We start from the raw sequence: 14145 nt of genomic DNA on the forward strand, positions 1-14145 counted from the left end.
ACACATCACGTTTTTCTTTTACAGCTAATTGACAAGAAAATACTTTACAAGGATTTGAAATATGAACTTTGAGAAAGCGGAATCATCCAGATTTGTCAGGAACCATTCCCCCCCCCCAAAATTATTATAGGGATCATTGCCCTGAGAAGTTTGCAGAGGGCTCCACTTCCCAATTGTATTGAGAATTGTTTTATTGACAAAGCCTACCCCACACCTAAATTGACTGTTAATAGAGAGCTATCTGTTAGCAGAACCCGCCTCACATTCCAAACTATCTAGAGAACTAGGTGTGTCAACTCGTGAACTCCTGGCAGAGGAACCGTCACCTGACCGACCGTGATCTCTTGGCCTACGTGACCGACGTGGACCACATGGCAAGATCCCGTGCCCCAGCCCCCCAAGCTCCTCATCCAGGGGCTATATAAGCTGCAACCATGACTCTAATAAACGGAGGCTTTGACAAGAACTCTGCTTGGCCTTCTTCCTGTCTCCCGCCCATGTCTTTCAGGTAGTACCTCTCCGTGACCCTGGAATTACTGGACCTACCAGGCAGGTTACAATCCCTAGACTAGTGACCCGCCAAGGCGGTCAACACAGATTTTACCGAATCATAAAAGAGCCACATAAAATGAGGGGAAAAAATACTGGAGACTCTCTTTGAAAAGAATATAAAGGATTTGTTCAGAGTCACAAAATTTCTCTTGAGTGAATATTGGTCCTTTCCAGAGTCTGGATTAAGATAAAGTTGGTAAAATAAAGTTGGCTTCGGTTAAATGTTTAGAGAAGTGAATTCTTCAGAACAGTCAGACTGGATGTAGGATAATAGTCTAGGAGCTGAGACGAGACTCAAACATTTCAGTGTCCCCTCATAACAAATGCAATGCTGGAAATTCTCTGCATGCACCCCTCCTTGGTTAGAGAAAGAAAAACTGGATGTTCATAAGACAGCCAAAGCCCATAGGTACCCAGAAACTGAAGTTAATCGCGAGGCCACATTCTGATGTTCTAAATCCTTTTGTCCCAACCTTGAAGGCCTACAATGAATCACTTATATTATTTTCTCAACCTGTTTATGTCTATTATAATAAAATATTACATAAACAAATGAAACAACCTGGTGAAAAGAAAAATACCTGTTGTTTTTTTTTTTTGTTTGTTTGTTTTGTTTTTTTTTTTGGTTTTTCAAGACAGGGTTTCTCTGTGGTTTTGGAGCCTGTCCTGGAACTAGCTCTTGTAGACCAGGCTGGTCTCGAACTCACAGAGATCCGCCTGCCTCTGCCTCCCAAGTGCTGGGATTAAAGGCGTGCGCCACCACCGCCCGGCTTACCTGTTGTTTTTTTAAGCTGAATATTCAAGAATTTTTTTAAAGTGAGTTGCTACTTTTTTTTCTTCTAAAGTGTTGCATGGACTAGACAAACAACAGACTAAGGGAAGAAGTCAAAGAGCTATGAAATTTGGTCTCAGTTGCATGCTGCTCTGTATGTATCCTTACTGTCTCAACTGTACACAAAAATTTACATCACGTCCCATCAACAGATCACATTTAAACTCTACAGCTCTAACAGTGAAAGAGTGGGCAGCATCTTGAACACACTTACTTGCTCCAAGAGAAAGCATTCAAGATCTGCACATATTGATTTTAAAATGGAGTCTTTGCTGTTACTGGCTTTTGTGGCAAACTCACACAGACATCTTTCCTGTGTGCTAAGTGGGCCATTAACACATCCTGTGACCCAGTCTTTGAGGACATTTGGTTGCACTCATGCCTGATTGATACCACCGAATTATGTACACCTCTCCAGGTATTCTACTCTGCTTTCTCATTGACCTGATGTGATGGATAAATTCTCCTGTATTTCTGACCTGACCCAATCACACTTACATTTCATATTAATCCTCTCACTCAGTGGCTTGTATAACCTGTTAGGGGTGCACTTACTCAGAAGTGGAAATAAAATTACCCTTTTATGTAGAAAATATTGTCAACCCTGAAGGTAGTAAAGGTCCTGATCTTGACTAGTATAGCCTTTTGAGTCTTGAAAGCTGAATATGGACATCATTATCCACCTACATGCATATTTGCTAAAAGAATTAGTGAAATTTGGGGAAAATTATTACACGTACTTAGGGGGAAATGTGGTACTCAATGCTGTCAGCAAGCACTCATTACTCAGAAGAACATGATGCAACATCGACAAGGAGATTTGTTATTTGTTTATTATACCATTAGGGAAGTATAAACTTCTAAGTAACAGTTCTGACAAACCTAAATATTTTCCCCCTAATAACAGTAGGGTTAAATGGCTGTGAGTCTGAACTGAAAATCAGAACAGAATTATTGATAGTCTTTATTCTCTGGAAATCTGATTTCTTTCTTTTTTAAAAAAATGAAAATGCTACTAAAAGAAAAACAGTTGAGTTTCATCTTTGAGTATATACTACCCACCTTATCAGTACTCTATACATGACCTAATAATCATTTGTGAATATTCCAGAAGGAGATTCTTAAACACAATAGGCCAAGATTGGCGGCAACCAAATTATAGGAGATAAAGTCCTAAGATTCACTAATTTGAGGCATCTTTCCAGAACTGTACTTGTTTGAGGCTTAAAGTAATACAGCCAGCATCACATCAGAGAAGGCAGATAGCCTGCATTTAAGGCTGGGTTTGTGTCTAGCCTCCTGAATCGTCTCCGGAATTCCACTGTTTATCTGTTGTGTCTGAGAGATAAGATGGTGGGAGTACTAAGCCAGGCTCCCATCAGAACCTGCACTCTGACTTTGGGATCCAAACAGCTAGCACGAGGGTGCAGTGCACAGGGCATTTTCAAAGCAGTAACTCCGGCAATGCTCACAATCCCACAGAAGATATTTTTGTTCAATTTCCATTTTACAGAAGAAAAAAATGAGACAAAGAAGGGTAAATACTGTGTCTATGTTCCCAGTTGGTAAGAAGAAAATGAAGGATTTCTGCTCAACTAATCTGAACCCAAATACAGATTCAGGAAACCATCAGTGTTTCTTCTCACGGGAACTGATGTGATGATACAAGGTGGCAAAAGCCAGGCACACAAGTTTACAAACAGAACCATATTTTTGCAAATTTTCAAGTAACCAAATATCTGTATCTGATTAGCTAGTCTTTTCCTTCACAGTTAGCCAGAAAAATCCCCCAGATTCAGTGTTGCTAAGGCAAAGAGCAACCTTTACAGCAAATATGCAAGTCTGAACTCTAAGACGTGGCAACACTGTTTGTCTAGATCAAGGTCAATAATCCATTCAAATTAGTTTCCCATCTGAGCAGAGTAATAAAAACTTGGGACCTGTAAAAGCTGTTCTCCCACACTGAGATGGCATGAACAATAGCATGAAACCTACCAAGCCACCACCACAAGGACAGAGCCAAAGGCTGTTGTGCAACTTGGAGAGCCCATTCCCAGTTCCAACGGCACAAGGCTAGAGCCTCTCAAACCTCTGCACAAACATTAGTCGCCTGGAAGTTCTGGTTACAAATGTAGATTCTAAATCAGTGTATCTGGGAGACTAGTGTGTAATGAGGCCTCAGGTCAGACCAATGATTCTGGATGAGGCTCATGTCATGCAAGTGACGGTGAATGAGCCCAGTGGTTTCAGAGTGAGCAAAACTAAATTTTGCCACATTTTATACCCAAAGTAAATGCTTGGGTTATTTCTGTTTCCCCAAATGTCTTACTGGTACATTTCCTTCAAACTACAAAATTCAGCACCTCTACAATGCCTTTCTCACTAAACCTACACTGAGTTTCTCCTTGCGAGATTAAGAGAAAATGAAAGGCCTCCCCCTGCCCCGACCCAAACCAATGTCTCTATAATGGAAGAGTAAATAAAAGGTTTGGTGTCCTTCATATAATTACATATGTTCAGGTGTCAAGTCCTGGTGTGTGAAGTCCTTCTGTTTATGTGTTACTTTTGTTGGTTAATGAATAAAGAATCTGCCTTGGTCTGTGATAAGGTAGAGTAGAACTAGGCCAGGGCAGGGGGAGGGAAGAACTAAACTGAATGCTGGGAGAGAGAAGGTGGAGTCAAGGAGACGCCATGTAGCCACTAGAAGGAAAAGATGGGAGCTGCCAGCTGGAACCTTGCCAGTAGGCCACAAACTTCATGATAAAATATAAAATAATGGAAATGGGTTAATTCTAGATGTAAGAGCTAGCTAGCAGTACGCTTAAGTGATTGGCCAAGCAGTGATTTAAATAATATAGTTTTCTGTGTGATTATTTCAGGAGTCTGGGCGGCTGGGTAATGAACAAGTGGCCTCCTATAACAAAGTCCCTGTAAGCAAAAGAGGTACAGAAAAACATTTAAGTTTGAAGCTTCTTTAGTCAAAATCTCTGAGAGTAGCTTGCTAGGGCAATGGTTTTCTGGATGACATAATGCAAGATGGATCTTACCATAATACTTCAAGAGCTCATCGAGGAGAAGAGGTTAGACTTTTTAAACAGCTGAGTTTTTTTTTTTTTTTTTTCGAGACAGGGTTTCTCCGTAGCTTTTTGGTTCCTGTCCTGGAACTAGCTCTTGTAGACCAGGCTGGCCTCGAACTCACAGAGATCTGCCTGCCTCTGCCTCCCGAGTGCTGGGATTAAAGGCAACAGCTGAGTTTTTACAAGGTTTAATATGGCAGCCATGGGCTGTCACAACTACTTTGCACTTTTAATGTGATGAGTCTGATGTGAAAATACACACTAGATTTCAAACACCATGAAGAAAAGAATGTGAACTATGTCACTAGTAAACCTTATGCTAGTTTATCTTAATAGTGTACCTATATCTTACCAATGTTTGGGATTATGATGGGTTAAATGCCATATTTTACAGTAACAGTTATACCCATGTTGGTTTCTGACTCTTGGCATAGAACTCAGGATATCAAACATGCTGGGCATATTCCCTACTACTGAGCCACTCATTACTTTTTTTTTAATACTAGAGCTTTATCTAGGCCATGCATGTTCTCTCCCACTCAGCTACACCTCAACTATATATGTGGTTTACATTCTGTTTCTGTTGGGCATGGTGCTCAAACTGTCATTTTCAGAGCTTGAAAGAAAAGGAGCCTCTTGTCCCCCACCCTACAGCTATTGATCCCACCAATGCCTGAGCACATTCAAGTTATGGAAGGCCTGGGTTAGCTTTCCCACAGCATCGTACCAGGTGTTGACTGACATGAATGACAGCTGACAAAGGCATTGTGCTTGCTGAATTTTCTATGCAAATATGCCAGCAGAGCAGTAGCATTTTAAAAGAGTGAAATGATCAAATAATTCTAAAATTCATATTAAAAACTACATTAAACATAAGAACCTGCACACACACAATATATACTCATTGGGAAGGGGGGCTGTTGGGATGTTACCTTAGTTACTTCTGGGTTTTCAGCCACCATATAAGTGAAGCCAATGTTCACCAGATCTGTGCCACTGCAGACACACAATATCCGCCCTTCCAGATCATTTTCAGATTTTCCAACAGCTTCAAGAGCAGCCAGGATTTTGGGATCCTGTAGATGTATAAAAATAGGAAAAAATATGTTGGATTGCAGCGTGTAGAGAAAAACACAGTGAAAAGAAATACATTTTGGGTAAAAATATACCCTAAAGGGAAATGGTCCCTACCCCATTTAAAATCCTAGTGAACTAACATTATTATAAAACGTGGAGAGATGAAATTTCCAATATTACAGAGTACCAGAAACCTTTCAGAAGGGCTTTACACCTTTTTTTTAAACTTTAGAAACCTTGGATCAATAATTTTTATGTAGATTTTTGACATAAATCTTATTTATTTGTTTTGACTGAACATATGTCTCTGTTGTGAGCACCTGGTGCTCAGATGGTTAAAGCTACCACGTGGGTTTCAGGATTGGCCAGTGTTCAATGGGAGAGCAGTCAGGGCTCTTAACTACTGAGCCACACCTATGGTTCCTTTGTCTGGATTTTTGATTGTCACTATAACAGAACTTCAGATTTAGTGAAGTTCAGGAAAGACCATGACTGGTTTGCGTTTGTGTCCATAAACACCCAACGGGCCTCTTCTCACAGAACGCAGGCTTACTTACCATGAATAAGCACAACATCACCACAGCTACTACCACAGGCTATTCTTATGAAATGAAGGTGAGACTCTTAAGCAGCTTAGATACAAAGACCAAACATTTTCATTTCTACAATCTATGCATCTTCACATGGAAGGAACACTGTGAAAATTTCTACATAAAACACCACATTTGTTTTCCAGAGGAAACTTAGTTAACATAAAGGAAGCCAGCTGCAATATAAATAAACAAATAGGAAAAGAATTTTGCTCTGGACATCTGAAAATATGCAGGGCAGGTACACTGAAGGAAATAAATACTGTGGTAGAATCTTCTATGAAGAGACACCTTTTAAATTCCTAACATCATTATACATATAGCTTCTTATTCAAACAAACCAATGAAGGAAGATCACTGACTTCTGTGTTCTGGTAGCTTTTCCTTTCAGAGGTTAGCCAAGCTTTCTGTGTGAACTAGCGTCCTAAGTGCACAAGTGAAGAAATACGGGGTACCTCAGCCTTATAAATCTCCACATTCATCAGCCACAGATGGAAAGCAAATTACTGATAGCAAGAGAATGGGGAGAGGTTTTAAAATTAATTTCCAGATCTCTGACACTGATACCATGAAAAGGTGGTTTCCAAGGACTAAAACATTCCTAATATAACTAAAAATATTATAATCCAAGTCACCTAAGAATTACAGATGAAATGGCTACTTTGTGTCCATCCTTAAACCAAAGTTGATAATTTGGGGTGATTAGAAGTGAAATAGAATCCTGGAGATCACTTTTCAAGTTTTGTAAAATCTATGTTTCAAAGACCAGCAGGACCAGTGAGATGCCTCAAAGGGTAAAGGGGTTCACTGTTCAAGCTTGATGACTCAAGTTTGATTCCCAGAACCATGCAAAAGTGGATGGACAAAACTAATTCCACAGGAACATCATGGTCTATGCACACTCACGCCCCCAACACAAACACGCACACACACACACAAAAACGATACCAATCACATTTACCTTTGGTATGGCTGCCAGCCGAATACTGTTGATGAGGGAACATTCTAGCACTTGTCCTTCCTGAAGAGAGAGCATACACCACAGCAATGAATTTAAATTCTGCCAGCCTCATGGCATAGAGTGCTTAGCACACATTTCTAAAAATAAAATCAATGCTGTACAGAGAAGGGACAAAACGCAAACCAAGTGACAGTAATGATTTCTAATGATTGTTAAGAAAAGACTCAAACTTCTTATCTCACATATATGGATATATATATATATACATACATATATATTCATATGTATATATATATGTAAGTGCAACCCTAAATGAGTAATAAAATATTTACAGATTGTCATTCCATTTATATACATAATAATGCCTATATATTATTAAATATGTAGATATAGAAAACATTAAGTAGAAATAATTCCAACTTTTATACAATTCGAATTACACCTTTCTTGGTTTGGGCTCCAATGTTCATTAAATGTGAACAGTGTGCCACACATCCAATTATGCCCCAGGGTCTAATGAGCTGAACTCTCATTTAATGTGCCTTTTAATTTCAGCTCGAAAATTATTTTCTAGAAAATATTCCTAACTCTCAAGATTAAATCAGACCTACTTTGTCTAAGCTTTTATAACAAAGTAAACGTCTCATTCACAATGCTCAGTGACTTGAAGCTCTTTTAAAAATGCCCAACTTTGTTCCTCCAGTAGAATCTCTTAGAGTTCACTTGCATAATGTCTTTAATCCCCCAGCGTCCTCAACACCTGGGACAGGAAAGCAAGTAGTAAAAACTCTCCAAGGAATGAGTAAGCATAGCATCCATGCTCTCAAGAGGAACTTGGTCTACTTACTGAGAAATGAAACGGCTTGAGCTGGAAGGCAGGCAAGGCAGCCTGCTGCTCTTATGCCTTACCTTGCCTTCACTCTTCCAGGTCAAGAAAAAGCCAAATTCGTCCACTTTGAAGAGGCAGTTGGGTTCAAACACGAAAGATTCCTGTTAAAAAGAAGTGTGATGGGTTTCATGACTTAACAACATTTTGATTCAATAAAAATTCAAATATGTTTGAGCGTCCAAACACAGGACAAGGAGCAATCACTGTTTGTATCTGGATCGTAACCCTCCATTTCTGATGACGCTGGGGACCTTTTTCATTTAGGGCACTGTGCGCCCTTTTTCTTTATTAAAAGGCTCAGCTATGTAACAGAAACCCTTCCTCTAGAACACACTCAAAATTACTGACATCGACGCCTTGGGTTTACACAGGAAAGGGTTGCCTGAAGGTCACGGGAGAGAAACTCCTGAAAGATAATTGAGTGTTGCTTGTTTGTCCTCCAGAGAGAGGACACACAGCTGTCTGTCACTGATCCATACCAACAATAGCCCTGAGATGCATCACCATATGCCCTCTGAGGCTTCTGATGCACGATGCATTGAGTACCATTGCTGTGGACTTTAACTCTAGAAACTCAATGAAAACCACAGAACCAAAGCTTCAATTGAAAAGGAGGGCTCTCCAAACTCACACACCACAGCAGATCTGCCCAGTGTGCCAACGGATTCCTGGCCCACTGCATTTAGGAAAACAAGGAAAACCTGTCAGCGAGAGAAAAAGAGTATTGGAGAAATGAACCCAGATGCTCTGTGCCCTCTGTTTGCATAATTCCATGACGTGGCTCTGTGTGTCAACAAATCTAGGCATTCTTCTTATGAACTAAAGAAGCCAACTTCCTACATCATCGCAATGCCAACAATTAGGAGCCTGTCCTTTCCGCAGGGAGAAAGCATCACTAAATAAATAGCAATTACAGGATTAACATTTGAGGAAAGGCACTTCAGATGCTTAGTTTCTCAGATCCCAATTTATCTTTCTAAATTCCAGGAAAACAGCAACATTCATCAAGGCAAATCCAACATCAAGAGATGGCTACCATAAGATGGCAGAATCAGGGGACCTGGCAGCTCTGAATGAAGCTAGTCTTTAATCTGTTTGTGTAGTTTTTTGGCAAAGAATCACTGTAAGTGTTCAACTCCCACACCAGGCAGTGGGAACTCCACATCAGTACTGGGAACTGCAGACAGCAATGAATAAGACAGGGGCAAAGGTTAAGACCTGTGCCTTTCGAGACAAAATTCAGTTCACCATTGTCTATTTACTTGCTCCAAAAGACCCTTTCTGTCTCAGAATCCTACCTAATCAAAGTTTTTGCCCACACCTTTTGGGTTAGTTGTAGCAATTAAACGAGCCAGGGGATGCAAAATACACAGTGCAGAGTCACAACTCAGCAAGCTACAGCCTATGGTATTGTAACCATGGTAGCCTTTTATGAACAAGTATTTGGCATAAGTGTGTGATTTGACCTCGAGTGGATGATGATTCCTTTTTTCTTGAAATGATTTCCCGCTCCTTACCCTGACCAAGCCCCACTCCTCTAAGGTCACTTCCTGCCTTTTCCTTGTACACCCCAACTCTGCATATCCTTCACACTTGGTTCTTGGACTTCTCATTTCCATCGTGCTCCTAGATTTCTGTAAATCACATGGCTTCAATACTGACCAGTTACTGCTGTCTCCCACGTTTTCAATAGCAACCCAGTTACCCATGAGACTGAAATCAGACATTTAACTCTCCAGTTGCCATCCTCACTGGGATGTTTCAGAATAGCATGTTCAGATCTGACTTTCTGGCTCCCTCCCTCCTTTCTGAGCAGCTCTATTGTCACAAGCTGTCCTTACTTCAACAAATGTCACCAGAGTATCTGGTGCTTCACCCTACAGACTTACTCACTGAGCCTGAGAGTCATTCTTGGCTTCCCTTCCTTGTTTTTTTGCTCGTGATCATTAATAAGTCTACTTTCACAGTGCTTAGGTGATAATGCCCAGCTAACTCCATCTCCACCATATGCCGCTGGTTCTAACATCTGTTCCCATTCCTGTGAATTCTTCCCACTTCTACACTGTTTATCCCACAATAGCCATGTGGATTCTTTTTACTTTCCTTTAACCAGTTCTCTAAAATCCCGAACTAATGAATCTCCATTATATTTAGGAAAATTTTCAACTAAAGTTGGTCTAATGAGTCCTAGGAACATCCGGGTCCTTTGTATCTTACTTTAGGCACTTCCTGCCCTGTGATCTTGTGGCTTACTACCAACAAAATGGTCTTCCTTAAACACCTTCAGTGCTTTCCAGCCTCAGGACCTTTGCACTTCTAGCTCCACCTCTTCAGAAATGTCTCCCTAGTGCCCTTGGTGTATCTGGCTCTTTACCTTAACATCCCCCACTTTAATGACTGATCAAGCCCCCTTTAGAGAGGCTTCCCAATCTCCTTGCTATGTGTCTGATTTCCTGACAAAGTATCTTGCTTCCTTCCTTGCTGACACTGAATGCTGTCTGCTGTTACGTCATCTCCTGACTGACTGGCTCACACACTAGAATGTAACCTCCATGAGGAGCACCCTTAAGTGGTCTTGTGTATCTCTAAGTTTCTTTCACTTCAAATACTTATTTCAAAATCATCCTAAAACTAATCCACTCATGAAAGGATGAATGAACAGGTAACTTTCTCAAATAAAATATTTTGCTACAGGCCAGTATGGAGAGATGGAGAGATGGAGAGAGAGAGAGAGAGAGAGAGAGAGAGAGAGAGAGAGAGAGAGAACAAGATAAGAAAATTGAGCAAAAAGAAGCAAAATACAGTAGAAGGGTAAATAGAAATAGAGGAAAATGTTGAAACACTTGGAGTTAGCTGCTGGATAATCCCCCAAGTGGACAACAAAATCCTTGGGGTCCTCATCAACTAAAATAAGATGAAATATTTATAAAGAGCCTATCTGGCTCATGAGATGAAACTCTATTTGTTATTGTGAGAAGCAATGTCCAGGGTAAAAGTCTTCCCAGGACCTCACCTAAAAGTTCTCCCTGACTGGTGCTACAATAAAAAGCCTTGGCTTAGCCTAGAGGCTTCCTGACCAAACACAGCTTCCTGACCAAATACATCCTAACTACCTAAGAAACTTCACACAGATCTGAGGGCTAAGTGACAACCAACTGAAAGGAACTAGTGCAAACTTACTACCTAGCAAGCAATGGGCCTCTACTGGTGGCAAATATACACAGTACATGATTTTTCACAAGCAGTAGTTTTCTATCTCATAGAGGTACTTTCAGACTAGAACTTAGGCTATGGCACCCTGGCCAGACCATAGTGATATCCAAGACCCATAGTCTACCACCTAGGGAAGTGTGGAGGAGCGGACAGGAAAAGGAAGCCAGGCTTTGTCTCCTTTGCAAATCTGTTTTCCAGTTAAGAGGTAGTCATTGAATCTGCTGATAAGAAAACAAACAATAGCAGGGAGCCTGGGTTTTCATTTCTCTTATGCAAAGCTACACCCTAAAGAGTTGGCTAACTAGCCCGACTCTTACTTTAGGCTACGGGAGTCCAGGCTGGAAAGGGCCAGGAATTCTTGTGGAAATTCTGAACAAGTGGCAGCTGGAGGTCACTTTTCTTGAGAGAGGCACAAGCATCACTCTAGCCGCCAGCACTGCTGTCAGAATTCTATTTCTGGCACTAGGATCCCTGGTCAGAAGGCGTGTGCCACTCAAGGCTTCTGGGGACAGACACTTACCACCTCATCAAACATGGAGGGCATGATAAGCTCTATGCTATTTTTAGTGGATGCTGTCTTCACAGTATTCGATAGCACACCCTAACGAAGTACTCAAATTGATTTAATACTTTTCCATTCTTTCAATTTCAAAAGATATTCTGTCAAGTAAAATTTAATTCCCTTTCTCCTTTAAAGGAATCCCAGAGAACTCAGCCGGCTGAATAAAAAGGAGGGTAGGTAGGTGGCTATCCAGGTAACAGATACTTGAGTGTGTTTGTATCTGTACCTCATGTGTATGGTTACACATGTACATGTGTGTGCATGCATGTGAGATCCAACAACTGATGGGCTGGATTTGTGTCGATTGCCCATATATTGATATAGGGTCTCTTGCTGAACCCAGAGTTTGCCAATTTATCTAGTCCTGCTAGCTAGCTTACCCTGGAGATCCCCCATCTTTGCTTCCCAAGAGAGAGTGTGTGGGGGGGGAAGGGATCACAATTTAGTTCCTTAAACTTGTGCTGCACACATTTTGCTCATGGAGAAATCTCCCTAGCTCCATAAGTTTGATTTCAAGGTAGACTATAGTTCTTTCTTTCCTGTCCTCCCTTTCACTATGGTTACCCAAGTTAGCCCCTAATGTCAATGTTTATATTGTGGGCTTTGAAAGACAAACTATGATAGTCACATCTTATTTCCAGCTATGGCCAACTTTTCTGGATAGGCTAGTATGTGGTATAATTATACTTTACTTAAACAGGAGTGGTTCAAGACTTCTCTTTTGCATTTGTAACTGGGAAGATTCACATGCAGAGGAGTGAATGGAGAGAGGGCTTTTGTATTACATCACAAGTTTTACATGGCTGAGATGGAGGACTGTGATGATTTGAACGACAATGTCCCCATAGAGTTGAAGGTTTGGATATTTGATCTCCAGCTGGTAGTACTGTTCACTTGGGTTTAGGGGGTGGCCTCGCTTGAGGAAGTATGTATAGCAGAAGAATAAAAAACCAGAAACAGATACTGGGGTTCAAGCTTAAGACCAGAAAAAAATCAGCCAACCACTACAGAGACCTTTTACCTCCACCAAATCTTCAGATTGAAAGAGCAGGATCCTGTCTCCACTAATCCTCAGATTCCACCCTCCATTGAGTTCCTGTCTCTTTCCCCTTTATATTTCCCTCTTTGCCTGGCCAAATTGCTCTTGTCTCTACCTTCTAGTGCTGGGGTTAAAGGTGTGTGACTCCCAAACACTGGGATTAAAGTGTAAGCCACCAACAAGCCAACAAGTCAAGCAAAGGACAGGCATTCATAAATAAGAATAAGTCTCCAAAAAATCATATGTACTCACTCATAAGTGGCTTTTAGACATAAAGCAGAGAAAAACAAGCATACAATTCACAATCCCAGAGAACCTAGCCAACAATGAGGACCCTAAGAGAGACAGAGACATACACAGATCTAATCTACATGGGACGTAGAAAAAGACAAGATCTCCTGACTAAATGGGAGCATGGGGACCATGGGGAGGGGAGAGGAGAAAAACATGTAGTTCAATAAAAACAATTTTTAAAAAGAGGAAAATAAGAATAAGTCTCTATGTATTATTTGTGGGCCAAATGGCAGGATCACAAAGAGTAACACTATGCCTGTACTTTCACTGCTATGAAAAACTCATATCCCTTTGGGACCATAAACTCAAATTAACTTCAAGCTTCTTTAACTTCTTTCTTTATGTTGCCTTTTGTGGTGGGATTTTGATCCATTCAGCCAAGGACTTTTGAGGCAGCAAGCCCTAGGGCGTGGTCTTATCTGCCTATGACAACGTAAAAATTGAAGGAGAAGGTTTCAGGTCTCTCTTGCTCTTGCGCTCTGTGCTCTTGGGTGATCAGAGCAGAGCAGGCGGTGAAGAGACAGCTTGCAGTTGCAACTGGACAAAGGCAGCTGAATCAGCAGCGACATCTGATTTGTTCTCCATCCGTAAATTTGTCTTTTTCATTGCACCCCTTAGTAAATTGGTTATTAGACCTTTGCGAGTTCTCCCCTGAGCCTTTGTTATGGTGTTTTTTCACAGTGATAAAAAGTAACAAATGCAAGGACATTCAAAGGAGGTGGCACTCTACAGTGGTTTGGGGACTCCACCCTCCTTTCTTTTTTTTTTTGTTTTTGGTTTTTCGAGACAGGGTTTCTCTGTGGTTTTGGAGCCTGTCCTGGAACTAGCTCTTGTAGACCAGGCTGGTCTCGAACTCATAGAGATCCGCCTGCCTCTGCCTCCCAAGTGCTGGGATTAAAGGCGTGCGCCACCACCGCCCGGCTCCACCCTCCTTTCTACAGAAACCTGCTGAAGCAGCTCGGTAGTCAAGGTGATTAACCTTCTTGACCTTAACTTTTTCCTACCTACCTAAAAATGAATAAAACTGACACTAATCTCAAAGGACATTCAAAGAACCAA

At 41.1% G+C, this 14145-nt stretch overlaps 1 protein-coding gene across 7 annotated transcripts in view; it reads right to left on the minus strand.

The window, feature by feature from the left end:
• The window catches only part of Plcb4 (phospholipase C beta 4), a 371211-nt gene that overhangs the window by 104186 nt on the left and 252880 nt on the right, over positions 1-14145 (minus strand). For all 7 annotated transcript variants that reach the window (XM_057780480.1, XM_057780478.1, XM_057780479.1 and 4 more), the window contains 3 exons: positions 7999-8079; positions 7090-7149; positions 5394-5537 (listed from right to left, as the gene is read on the minus strand). In XM_057780480.1, coding sequence (XP_057636463.1) covers positions 5394-5537; positions 7090-7149; positions 7999-8079 — 285 coding nt within the window. The remainder of the gene's footprint in view (positions 1-5393; positions 5538-7089; positions 7150-7998; positions 8080-14145) is intronic.

The sequence above is a fragment of the Chionomys nivalis genome, chromosome 9 (assembly GCF_950005125.1).
Source record: "Chionomys nivalis chromosome 9, mChiNiv1.1, whole genome shotgun sequence".
In the NCBI taxonomy this organism is placed as follows: Eukaryota; Metazoa; Chordata; class Mammalia; order Rodentia; family Cricetidae; genus Chionomys; species Chionomys nivalis.